Here is a 12,807-nt window from a genome sequence, read left to right on the forward strand (position 1 = left end):
TAAAGGAATCTCAATTGTTGTATTTGAGTAAGAGTAAAGTATCGTTTTTGTCCCCAACGTTTGGAGTAAATCCTATTTGTGTTCCTAACGTTTAAATCGTTTTATTTGTATCCCTAACGTTTGTAAAAGTGATTCAATGTTATACTGCCGTCAATTACACATCATGAACGCTTTAGTTTGAGTTTTAAAAATCTCTTCTTGAAGTTAGAATACAAATGTTTGGGATAGAATCGATAATCTACTCCGAAAAAATAGCTCATCAAAAGTTGAAATTAATTCCTACAATATTTACATAATTCACTTTTCTAGGGATATAATTGAATCTAAACACAAATAACAGGTATAATATTAAAATCGAACACATCCAAGTGACATCTAATTGAGAATGAATACATCCAAGTGAGAATAATTGAAAAATATAATCTGATTTGTTAATATAATTAATAATAGGATAACATTGAATCACTTTTATAAACGTTAGAGATATAAATAGGATGAGTTAAACGTTAGGGATACAAATAAAATTTACCCCAAACGTTAGGAACAAAAACAATACTTTACTCTTTGAGTAAAGATTTCTTCCATCTATTTTATTTAGGTAAATTGTCCTATATTATTGATAAACAAATTAAAAAAAAAAGTTTAAATAGGCAAACAATATAAAAATTAAACCCACTACTGACCCAATATTCATATACATTGTATTTTTTATAATTTATATTTTTATTTTAATTGATTAATGTATTTTTTGTCAAAATAACGTACACAGTTATAGTACCTATTAAATTTCTCTGGTAATTTTTATTTTATTTTATCGAAAATATTTAATAACAAAAAAATATTAACTAAAAATATTAAATAAAATAAGTTTAATTTTAGCGTTTTTTTTTGTTTTTCGACTTATTTTATTAACATTACCCTAGATTGTGAATCATAAATTATAGATGTAGATTAGATTTTTCAAAAGCTATCAATAGAGTATAAGGATCCACTTATAGAAAACAGATTTGACCAATTAATTGAAAAGAAAATAAATTAATGTATTATTGTTGATACCATTTTTACTTGATTATCGTTTCCTTATATGCTCCATAAATTAATAATTCATTTCTGGAAATAAATGTTTGAATACCCACTAGAATATTTATTCTTATTTTATTTGCATATCTAACGCATAAGATTTTAAATAATCCAAATGAAGCCAAATATGGTATCCATGTAAAGACATGCATGAACCTCGTTACTATCCACGCGTGTGTATAAAAGGAAAGATACATTTGTTATCTTTGTGTATATCTTTTTATTTTTATATATTTATTTAGCATGTGTGTATAAAAGGAAAGATATATTTGTTATCTTTCTGTATACGGTATACCTTTTCATATATTTATTTATAAATTTAATTTTAATATATTAATAATATAAAATATTTTATATAATCGTATAATTATATCTATTTTTTATAATTATTTATATCATTAATATAAAAATAGTTATTTTTATTAATATAATATTGTGTAATTAATTAGATACATTTATAAAATTATTCTGTTCTAATCGTACATCAATAATATAAAATATTTTATATTATGACATAATTATATTTATTTTTTAGATGATTATTTAAATAGTTAATTTAAAAAATAGTTCTTTTGTTAAAGATATGAAAATTTAAATAAATTTTTTAAATAAATATAAAAAAATTATGTCATTTGAATTATAACTCATTAACTAATTTAAAAGATAATTAACTCTACGTAATTTCGATACGCATCAAATTAAATTCTTTTAATTTTTTTCCTTTTCTAAATTCCAAATTTTTAAAAACACGGAACTGTAGTTTGCTATAAAAACCGAGAGCGCTTCGAATTCAACATCGCTAAACAAATAACAGAAACTCCGAATTCAGAGGTCGAAACGCTTCTCCGACTGCCGCCCACGGCCTCCGGTAGACTCTGTTCTCCGCCGTGGCCTCCTCCTTAATCGCCGCTCTCAATTCTCATTCATGGTATGTCTCTTATCTACTTTTTCCTTTTTCCTCTCTCTCTCTCTCCGTGGGATTGTTTTTCTTTCATTAATTGTTTCTTCACGTTGGATTGATTTGAATCCTGAATGAGTGAGTTTTCTTTGTGGTTTTTAATAATTTGATTGATGGAAGCGATGGATACAGCAGCTGACTTGTGAATTCTGTAAGTATAGAATCTTTTCAATGCTGATTTTATTTTAATGGAAAAAAAAAATTCTGTAGCTGTTGAAATTGATTATGGTGAATGATAGGTTAAGACCTAGAGTGATTATACCATACCAGGTTTTCTGGCATTGTTTGAGGAAGGGTTTCAGGCATTGTTTGAGGAAAAGTAGTCAAACCTGCTTGTTCTTTGTTATGACTTATTTCCCATTATACCCATCATTTTGAAATTTTGTATACTGAGTTATTAATGCATTAAGTGTTGGATGAGCATCAAGTTTGTTGTGGCATGTCATTTGTTGGACTCACTCATATTTCTACTCCTATACGCAATTTGTGTAATTGAATTTCAGAAATAACTAAACTACTTCTTCACTGTACTGATGATAGTTTCTTTGCACTTTTTTCCTTCATAACCCGATTTATTTATGTTCATTTGTTGGTGTTTCAGTCAATTTAAACTTTGATGGATGCAAACAATTGGAGACCTAATCAAGGCAATGAACCAACGATGGATGCAATTGATTGGAGATCTCAACTTTCGACTGAATCACGCCAAAGGATTGTCAACAAAATGTAATCATCAGTCTCAAATATTTATATCTAGATGTTATTTGTGAAGTCTGTGAAGTCTCTTAATTCTCTTTATCCATGTGAATGTTGTCGATGCTGCTATGTTCTTAGTTTTATTTGATGTTCCTAATATCTATTTTGCTTGGTTATCTTATTAATTCCCCCCCCCCCCCTCTCTCTCTCTCTTCCCCCCCTCCATTTGTAGAATGGAAACGTTAAAAAAACATCTTCCTGTCCCTGGTGGTCCATTAGTTGAAGTTCAGAACATTGCTCAAAGGTTCGAAGAGAAAATTTATACTGCAGCAACAAGCCAGGTACAATCATTACTATGCAAACATATATGACATGAAAGTTTTTATTACAGCTCAATCTTAGGACCTAGATGCTATCTTTTGCATTTTTATTTGTAAGGGTACCTTGTAAGTTCTTCTGAAAGTTGTAAGATTGCAATCATTTTGATAATCACGTATTTGTATTGTTGAATTCTTATATAATGTTTAAATACATTAGTTGAAAGTTGGTTTTAAGATATTATGGCTGGTTCAAAATTTGTATTATCTTTTGTGGTGTCATTAATTATATATGCATGAGAGGTTGAAGTGGTTGCATGTTTTGTTCTTGTTTGTATGAATTTAGTATCATGCTCTTTTTGCTTTCAACTCGATACTCTACTTGTCGGGAAAAAATAGCATATCAAAAAAAGTTTACGTTAAATTTCTAAATGGGGTATGATTGTTTATATTACTTGTTACCTAAATATATAACAAATCTGAAATAATTAGTCTCTGCTCATGCTGAAAATCTTAATAATAGTAGCTTATGATTACAAGTTGTTGTTTTAAAAGCTTGCCAAGAATCTGCCTTATCTTCTTTCTTTGTACTCTTCTTTCTTGTAATGAATAAATTACTTTTTCTATAAAAATTGATAGTTTAATGGCAAGACTATTCTCACTTTTCAGACAGATTATCTACGGAAAATATCTACGAAGATGCTCACAATTGAGACTAAATCCCAAAACACAATTGCTGCTAACAATATGCCATCAAATCAAGCTGGTCCTAGCAATAGCCCTTCAGATCAAGGTTAGTAATATAATAGCCATGGTTTGATGATAGTATTTTTATGAGGTGCTACTGTGTATCTATCAGATTTATTAATAAATATTGGCATCCTATTAGTTTGGTAACTAATTAACTATTCCATAATTCCAATATCTGAGTTCTTGTTTGTCAGCTTAGGCTGTTAGGACTTTAGAATATATCCACGCATTGTTAAAATATTAATACTCAGTTATTCACATAATATTGTGATCTACAGTTCCTTTTTTCCCTCCTTCGCATTGATGCAAACACTTTTCTTTAACAGGACTAGTTATGCAGCAACATTCTATTAATTTGCCCAATCAGCCGCAGCAGCGACAACAGATTCTATCTCAAAACATTCAAAGCAGCAATGTTTCATCTCAAACTAACCTTCCACCTGTATCTAGTTTGGCCCAGACGAGCAGCCAAAATATTGGCCAGAATTCCAACATACAGAATATGACTGGGCAGAATACAGTGGGAAGCACAATTGGCCAGAATTCCAATGTTCTGGATATGTTTTCTGGATCTCAGAGACAGATGACAGGAAGGCAGCAGGTTGTTCCTCAACAACAACAGCAACAGCCACAGAATGCGCAGCAGTATCTTTATCAGCAGCAGTTCATGAAGCCGAAGTTTCAGCTGCAATCTCAGATGCATCCGCAACAGCAGCAAAACCTACTGCAACCAAATCAGATTCAACCTTCCTTGATGCAATCATCTCCTCTGTCTAGCCTTCCCCAGAATCAACAATCACATAATGTTCAGCAGTCATCTCAGTCCATGATTCAGCAAACTTCCCAAGTTATGAGGCATCAACAACAACAGAATTCTATTATTCATCAACAGCAAACACCTTTGACTCAACCGCTAATGATGCCTTTGCAGCAGCAACAGCAGCTGCATCAACTTATGGGATCACAATCAAATGTAACAAACATGCAACATCCTCAGATGCTTGGGCCACAGAACAATGTTGGTGATATACAGCAACAACAGAGGTTGCTTTCACAACAGAACAATCTTACAAATTTGCAACAGCTGCAACAACAGCAACCGTTATTGAATCAGCAAAGTAACCTAGCAAATATGAATCAGCAGCAACTAGGAAATACTGTCCCTGGGTTACGGCAGCAACGGTTGATTGGACCTGAATCTGGCAACCCAGGCATGCAAACCAGGCAACACTCTGCACACATGCTGCAACAAACAAAGGTTCCATTGCAGCAGCATTCACAACAAAATGGACTGTTGCCATCTCAAGCTCAGCAACCAAGGCCACAGGCAGCACAGCAGCAATTGATGCCTCAGATTAACTCTCAGCCATCACAGTCTCATCTGCAGTTGGGTTCACAGCAGCAGCCAGATCCCTTGCAGCGAGATATGCAACAAGGACTTCAACCATCAGGGTCCCTAATTGAACAGCAAAATGTTCTTGATCACCAGAAACAGATTTATCAATCTCAGAGAGCTTTTCCAGAAACATCAAGTATGTGCTGTGCTGTACCTGCATCTATGCATTTCTTTATTTGTTTTTCGAAAAAAGGAAGAAGACAAATATCATGTACTTCTCTGCACTTCCTGAGCTTTGTATTCTCTGGATTGTAGGTTCTCTGGATTCTCCGGTGCAGACTGTTCAGCCAAGTGGGGGTGATTGGCAAGAAGAAGTGTACCAAAAGGTACTACGTCATTTTTTGTGTCATGTACATTTTCTTAATGAAGTTTGCTTTTTCAACTAAATTAGTTTCGCAATCCATAAGGGTAAATAAACAAGCAAAGTTATTTACAGCTGTTTTCACAAGAATCTTACTTTGTAGTAAGAGCATGAATGCTTCATTACTCTTATAAGAAAAGTCACGACATTTTTTTACACTCGTATATATGAAATCTTTTTATCCGTTCTGTGAAATCTTTAAAGGAATATCCCTATGTTAGATTTGAATAGATTCGCAGCAGCACAGCAACTGTGGAAACTGCTGATGTTTGACAACAAAAAATTTCAGTTTTCTGTCTTGACTGAATTTCTTTCAGCTAGCCTTTTATTATCCTCTATTAGTTGCTGCCTATAAGAAAGTCCCTTTTTAAGATTCATTTCAGTGCTATATTGAATTAATGATATTGCTTCCTGTTATTCTCAAGGCTAAATTTTTATTTGATTCTGCTCATTACTTCATATAGATCAAAACCATGAAAGAGAGCTACTTGCCAGAGCTGCGTGAAATATATCAGAGGGTTGTTGTTAAATATCAGCAGGTACGTTTTTACAACTTCTTTTTAACTTGCCAATTTTCACTGATGCTAATTGCTGTTAAGCAGCCTTTTCCATTGCATCTAATTGGAGAAAACAGTGGAACCATGCTAAGCAGTAAATAATATCTAGCCTTAACCCCATTCTGAAAGAGAGCACTTTATTGCTTGTTTGTTTGATGATAATATATGGGTGATTCTAGCATTTAATATCTTGGAAACCAAAATGCATTCAATATTTTATTTTTTACATAAATGGAGAATATTAAACAATGTAAATGTAGGTTGTTAAAATATTTACCAAACATTGAAATGGTTTCGTTCATTAAAAAATATTGTAAATGGAGGGTGTTAATGCTTCTTAAATCATAAGCTTTGACCTGAGCACTCATGAGTAGATCCCATGTTTATTAATAAATGTGCTTGTGTTTATTGACTCCTGTATTTGCTCTTATGTATCAGCATGAATCTCTTCACCAACAAGCAAGGCCAGAACAAGCTGATAAGTTTGGGCAATTCAAAGTTAGCTTGAACAGGATGATGGATTTCCTACAGATACCCAAGAACAAAATTCAACCTGCTCTCAAGGAAAAAGTGGGAGCATATGAGAAGATGATCATAGGTTTCATACATAATTATAGGCCTAGGAAAGGTATGTCGTCAACACAACTTGGGCAGCTTCCTCCTCCACATACACACCCTATGTCACAGCCACAATCCCAAGTTACTCAATTGCAGTCTCATGAAAATCAAATAAATTCTCAGTTACACCAATCAAATTTGCCAGGTTCTGTGGCTACAATGCCACAGAATAATATTACAAGCTTGCAGCATAATTCAAATTCTGGTTTGTCAGCCGGACAGCAGAACATGATGAATTCAATGCAACCTGGTTCCAATATGGATCCTGGACAAGGGAATTCTACAAACTCCCTTCAACAGGTTCCAGTGAGCTCCCTTCAACAGAACCCTGTTAGTACTCCCCAGCAGACTAACTTGAATTCCATGTCACTGCAAGGTGGCATGAATGTCGTCCAACAAAATTTGAATATCCTTCAGGTTGGTTCCAATATGCTTCAACACCAGCAACTGAAACATCAGCAGGATCAGAAAATGCTGCAAAATCAGCAATTCAAGCAATATCAGCATCGTCAAATGATGCAGAGGCAGCAGAGCCTTCAGCAACAACAGCAGCAGCATCAACTTCACCAGCCTGGAAAGCAACAATTGTCTGCAATGCAGACACATCAAATGGCGCAGCTTCCCCAGATGAACGATATAAATGATATCAAATTCAGACAAGGAATGGGTGCTAAGCCAGGGGTACTTCAGCAACATCTTACCCCGGGCCAACACTCAACTTATTCCCATCAGCAGTTGAAACAAGGGGCTCCATTTTCAGCTTCGTCACCCCAATTCTTCCAGGCTGCATCTCCTCAGATTCCACAAAACTCATCTCCCCAGGTTGAGCAGCAAAACCATGCTGCTGCATCTCTAACAAAAGTTGGAACTCCTCTTCAATCTTCTAACTCTCCTTTTGTGGGCCCCACTCCTTCACCTCCCTTGGCTCCATCTCCTATGCCAGCAGATTCTGAGAAGCAAGTTTCTGGTGTTTCATCAGTATCAAATGTTGCAAGTGTCGGACAACAACAGGCAGGGGCCGTAGGAGCACTGACTCAGTCCCTTGCCATTGGGACTCCTGGGATATCAGCCTCTCCTTTATTGGCAGAGTTCAGTGGTCTAGATGGTGCTCAAGGTAATGCTGCAGCTCCTTCTGGGAAGTCGACTGTTACAGAGCAGCCTATTGAACGCCTAACTAGATTGGTTAGTATCACGAGTTGATCATATTCTAGCTTCATTCGTGGTTATGTCCATGGCTTTTTAACCGGTTGACAAATAAATTACAGAGCTGAATAGTTTGATTTTGCTACTTTTATGATTGCAGGTGAAATCGATGTCATCTAAAGCATTAAGTGCTGCTGTTAGTGATATTGCTTCCATTGTCAGCATGAATGATAGAATAGCAGGATCAGCTCCAGGCAATGGATCAAGATCTTCTGTTGGTGAGGACTTGGTTTCCATGACTAATTTTCATCTTCAGGGTAGAAATCTTCTTACCCAAGATGGTCCCAATGGAACTAAGAAAATGAAGCGTGACACCAGTGCCAAACCCTTGAATATTGTATCATCTGATGGTGGCTTGAATGATAGTACCAAGCATTTAAGTGATTCCGAGGCTTCTGATATGGATTCAACTGCAACATCTAGTGCCAAGAGGCCAAAGATTGAGGTATTAATTGCTAATTCTGTTTTTGATCGTTAGATTTTATATCAGCATTGATATCTTCTATTGATGCTTTTTTGTTAGTTGGCTGGAACTAACTTATAAATCAGCTTGTATGCTTAAATTATTATTGCATTGAAACGTTATCTACTTTACTACTGCACCCTTTTTATTGAATGTTTGTGTACTTCATTACACAACTAAAAGTTCAAGTTTTTTCCCTTTTTTTTTCCCGCCTTAATGCCGAGTTGTTGATTTGAAGAGTGTAGAAAACATGTTCTCTGTTAGACATTGGACAAAACAACTTGGAATTTATTCAAAAAAGCATATTTCAAGATGTACTACTGATTTCTACATAGCATTATTAACCAAGCACATCTGATCATACAAATTTAGAAAAAAAATGGGAGGGAGGGGATTGGTCTTTGATTTCTGATGCGGAACTTTGTGACCTATATGCCAGGTTAATCATGCCCTTATGGAGGAAATAAGGGAGATCAATAACCAACTTGTTGACACAGTCGTAAACTTGACCAATGAAGACATTAATTCAACTGTAGCAGCAGAAGCTGCAGAAGGCACCTTGGTTAAATGTTCTTACACTGCCATGGCTCTGAGTGCAAGCTTAAAATCCCAATATGCTTCAGCACAGGTGGTTGGCTATGAAACCTTCCAATTGCAGCAACTTTTCAAACAGTTCCACCGTATCTTTTTGCTTTTGTTAACCTTATTCACTTTTCATTACCATGCAGTCACCAGTTCAACCCCTGCGCTTGTTTGTTCCAGCTAATTATCCTAGTGTTCCTCCTATTTTCCTAGACAAGTTTCCAGGTGAATGCAGGTGAGATAACCGGCACATTCCACTTTGCTACATTTCTTCCTTATTCCGAACGAAAGGATAAATTTAGTGTTCACATCTTGCAAAACTTTCATTATGAGTACAACTCCAATTTTAGTTATATTGCACATGAAATGCTGATTAAATTTTTTTTAAGACAGTAGTATACTTAATATTATTCAATACCTATATACTATTACTGATATATAAGTTGGCTTCTCAATTCTGTGGTTAGTTACTCTTATGCATGCCATTAAGCCATGATTTTCTGCATTGCATAGTTATGGAGATTTTTCGCAGAATCTAGTGTGTTATGGTTTAGACATCTGTTGAAGTTATTTAATTGCTAATGGTTCCTCCTTAGTGTTATCCTATATTTGCTAGCAAATATGCTTTTCGTAATGTGTTAACTCGAAATGCTTGTGTACTGAGCTGTCTTTTTTAATACAATTTGATGTTGCTTTTATTTTGACAGTAAGGATGATGATGATCTTTCGGCAAAGACAAAATCTAGGTTTAGCTTATGTTTACGTTTAACGCAACCTATGTCCCTTAGGGAGATAGCAAGGACTTGGGGTGACTGTGCTCGCGCTGTTATTTCTGAACAGGCACAAAAGGCTGGTGTAGGAGGAACCTTCAGCTCAAACTATGGGGGTTGGGAGGATTGCTTGACCTTTGATTGATCTTCATTGTTCTTTTGGCTTCCAAGAGCTGCCAAACATTCTGTTCTTCTGAGTGACCTGCTTTTGGATGATGTACAAATGCCTTTTCTTTATTAGGTAAATGCCATGGGGTTAGTTAATTCAAATGCTTCATGGCATTTTTTATATAGTACTAAAAAAATGATTTATTTTTGGGTACACAAATGGGGATAAAGTGTAATTTCTGCTTGATGCGGAAGTCACACTTCATCTTGTAATGATAAGGTGATAAGAATTAGTTGTCTGTGATAATCATGCTAAGTTGTTTTTGGAGGAACAATATAGTTTTAGTGCTGAATTTATCAAGCTCCTCAAGCGGAATAAAGACTAGGGTTTTTAATAGTTTATACAAGGTTACAAACTTATACCCAATTGTTGTTAATAACATTGCATGTTACATAGAAAATCCATTTTCTTTTTCTGTTTTTGGAGGTATATCTATGCGCTTTTTACTCTCTCTGTTTTTTTTTTTTTTCCTGAATATTGTCATAATTCATTTATATAAATTTAGTGCATGTACCAAGATAATTCAATGGTTTATATATTAATATAAAAGTCTATACAAACAGCTCTTATTGTTACACTAATAAGCACTGTTCAATCCTAAATACAATTTAATTGTTACTTGAAGTGTATTTAAATTATATATGATGCATTTAAATAAATTCCAATATCTTAGAAATCCCTAATCTAAAACTCACCAATCACCCCCAATTTGAGTAAATAATTAGGCATCATGTTGTCACATGTCTAGGGCCTTCCTTTGCATGTTTCAAGGTTCAGACAATAATGATGTTGCCATGGCCTCTTCTAGATAAAGGAATTAAGATCAATCATTTGAAATTTGGGGAGAAAGTAAGGGTCAATAGTTAAATGTCATCAAATGCCAAGGTACTAAGTAAGTATCAATCATCAAAATATACATTACTACTCTGTTAATTTATATTGTCAACCATAAGGTAATACAATGCATATACCAAATTCCATCATATAGTCACCAAAAAAAAAGTCCATCATATTCAATAGCCCAAAAGTTTGGACTTCAAACCCTAAACTATTACATCTATCTCAATCATTCTCTCCCGGAAAATAAGCTAATCTAATGCAAACTTTCCCCTATCAAAGCTTAAAAAAATTATAAAAAAACAAGAGGAAAAGAAAAGGGGAAATTAAAGTTGAAACATAGAAAAGCAAGAAAGTGAAAAACACTCTCATGATTGAAACAGACAGGTGCTAAAGTTACCTATCCGCGTGACACACCACTAAAATGAATAATAATAAAAGATCAACAAATCTCTTTAAAAAAAAAAAAGAAAACCACATTCAAATCTCTATGGTGGAAGAACACAAAAAACTCATCTCTCACCAATAAATTTAGAAATATAGGGATAAACTTTTGATTTACCTCTAAAGAAAAAGTATTTAATTTACGCACTTTCAAAGTAAAAAATTTTACACAGATATTAATGGATCTGTGTGTAAAATTATTTTAGGCTGACAATGCATTAAAATTTAAATAGTACCGAAAATTCAGTTAGGCTTTAGATCTTGGAACATACTATCCCACCTGAAATCTTGAACCGCAGAAGACCAATATCCGTCGTCGTCATCGCCGGCGTCCATCTTCTCTTCCTTCTGGAAATGGTAAACCATTGGACTACTATAGAATCCATCAGGAGCAGGTAATGCAGGAACCACCATTGTTGATGATGTTATAGGGCTTCCATTTGTAAGCAACAGCCTCTCTTGATGATGATGATGATGATGATAATGATAATTGTTTTGATTCTTGGTGTTGCTCCTCTTCAACACCGCGCTCTTCCACTTCGCCGTGGTTCCATACGAAGAACAAGGCCTTGGTATTGGAACCACGGCGAGCGTGGAGTCCTCGCAACCAATCATTGTTTTCAAGTAACTTGACAAGCACCTTCTTGTCTTCTTGAATGCATGCATGATCCTTGAAACATGGAGTATCGTCGGGTAATTATTGGTTTTGTACTTCTTCGCCGTTGCCGCGGTGGCGGCCTTGTTCCGATGAACGAGCTTGAGGATCTCCAGCCTGTGCTTGGCTATGGAGATCCCCATGCTCTGGAGGAACTCGTGGTTGAAGTACTTGATGTCTTCTTCTTCAAGCTCGTTGTGTGAAAAGAGTAGTCCGTATTCATATACTAGGGAAGGATCAAGGCCTGCTTTTGAAAGCCATGAGAACCAATCCATGCTTGGTTTTTTCTTGAATGATGAGTTAGTTAAAGTAATTCAAAGATTTTTTGTGTCGATGTTTGTGTGTTCTATATGTTATGAGCTTCCACTTCAAGAGGGGTGCATATATATATATATATATATATATGTATGTTCCTGGGACTTTTTGATGGTTTAGTTCGATTTTTTGTATGGTGGCCACTCACATGATATACATCTTTATAAAACAAAGTTGGATTTTTTGGAAATTCAGGTCCAGTCGACGCGAAGTTGATACTTAAGAGCTGTTAGATGATTTAACTGATTTGACTAAATTTTTATCTAACGGTTTTTAAGTATCAACTTCACGTGAAGTCAACTGTCATCTAATTTAATAGGTAGTTAATTAGTAGTAAGTATTAAGGGTTTAAATTTTGACATCTCGTCGTGTGTATGTAGTAATTTATTGACTAGCGATAAATTCTTAAATAGAGTTCCAATCCGCCCGAATTAGTTATTAGTATGCTGGGTTGGAGAATACTACAGGAAACAAAAAAAATATATCTTTATAAAATAATAATCGAGAACTGTTAGATGATTTCGTATGTTTAACTAAAAATTTAATTTGAATTAATTTAATAATTAATTTACTAATTTACTTAAATAAATATTGAAAATTTAAATCATGTCATATACAATTTAAATAGAACTTATA

General features: G+C 34.5%; 2 protein-coding genes across 6 annotated transcripts; one reads left to right on the plus strand and one right to left on the minus strand.

Moving 5' to 3' along the window:
• Nucleotides 1-1,868: 1,868 nt before the first annotated feature.
• LOC112709771 (mediator of RNA polymerase II transcription subunit 15a) lies at nt 1,869-10,349 on the plus strand. Of its 3 annotated transcripts, none has more exons than XM_025761690.3 (13): nt 1,869-2,008; nt 2,159-2,189; nt 2,640-2,764; nt 2,967-3,075; nt 3,721-3,844; nt 4,128-5,333; nt 5,453-5,523; nt 6,023-6,097; nt 6,554-7,915; nt 8,037-8,381; nt 8,839-9,027; nt 9,128-9,216; nt 9,689-10,349. In XM_025761690.3, exons 3-13 carry the CDS (start codon nt 2,655-2,657, stop codon nt 9,894-9,896), a joined length of 3,888 nt encoding a protein of 1,295 aa, XP_025617475.1. In that variant the 5' UTR covers nt 1,869-2,008; nt 2,159-2,189; nt 2,640-2,654; the 3' UTR covers nt 9,897-10,349. The 3 variants fall into 3 exon arrangements, with proteins under 3 accessions (XP_025617475.1, XP_025617477.1, XP_025617476.1); XM_025761692.3 differs by having other exon boundaries at nt 1,876-2,008; nt 2,171-2,189; XM_025761691.3 differs by lacking the exon at nt 2,159-2,189 and having other exon boundaries at nt 1,876-2,008.
• Nucleotides 10,350-10,439: 90 nt separating this feature from the next.
• On the minus strand, nt 10,440-12,288 carry LOC112709773 (uncharacterized). 3 transcript variants are annotated; one of them, XM_025761699.3, is made up of 2 exons: nt 11,482-12,249; nt 10,440-10,721 (listed from the first exon to the last, which is right to left on the minus strand). In XM_025761699.3, exons 1-2 carry the CDS (start codon nt 12,129-12,131, stop codon nt 10,694-10,696), a joined length of 678 nt encoding a protein of 225 aa, XP_025617484.1. In that variant the 5' UTR covers nt 12,132-12,249; the 3' UTR covers nt 10,440-10,693. The 3 variants fall into 3 exon arrangements, with proteins under 3 accessions (XP_025617484.1, XP_025617483.1, XP_029144647.1); XM_025761698.3 differs by having other exon boundaries at nt 10,440-10,724; nt 11,482-12,248; XM_029288814.2 differs by lacking the exon at nt 10,440-10,721 and having other exon boundaries at nt 10,814-12,288.
• Between the last annotated feature and the right edge of the window lie 519 nt (nt 12,289-12,807).

This window comes from Arachis hypogaea, chromosome 9 (genome assembly GCF_003086295.3).
Source record: "Arachis hypogaea cultivar Tifrunner chromosome 9, arahy.Tifrunner.gnm2.J5K5, whole genome shotgun sequence".
Classification (NCBI taxonomy): domain Eukaryota; kingdom Viridiplantae; phylum Streptophyta; class Magnoliopsida; order Fabales; family Fabaceae; genus Arachis; species Arachis hypogaea.

What these genes read in the sequence shown, in the direction of transcription:
- LOC112709771 (XM_025761690.3), top strand. Translation starts at nt 2,655, where the DNA reads ATGGATGCAAACAATTGGAGACCTAATCAAGGCAATGAACCAACGATG. An exon ending in AGCTTTTCCAGAAACATCAA is followed by an intron (nt 5,334 to 5,452) that starts GTATGTGCTGTG and finishes TCTGGATTGTAG; the next exon opens with GTTCTCTGGATTCTCCGGTG. An exon ending in TTGAACGCCTAACTAGATTG is followed by an intron (nt 7,916 to 8,036) that starts GTTAGTATCACG and finishes TTATGATTGCAG; the next exon opens with GTGAAATCGATGTCATCTAA.
- LOC112709773 (XM_029288814.2), bottom strand. Translation starts at nt 12,131, where the DNA reads ATGGATTGGTTCTCATGGCTTTCAAAAGCAGGCCTTGATCCTTCCCTA.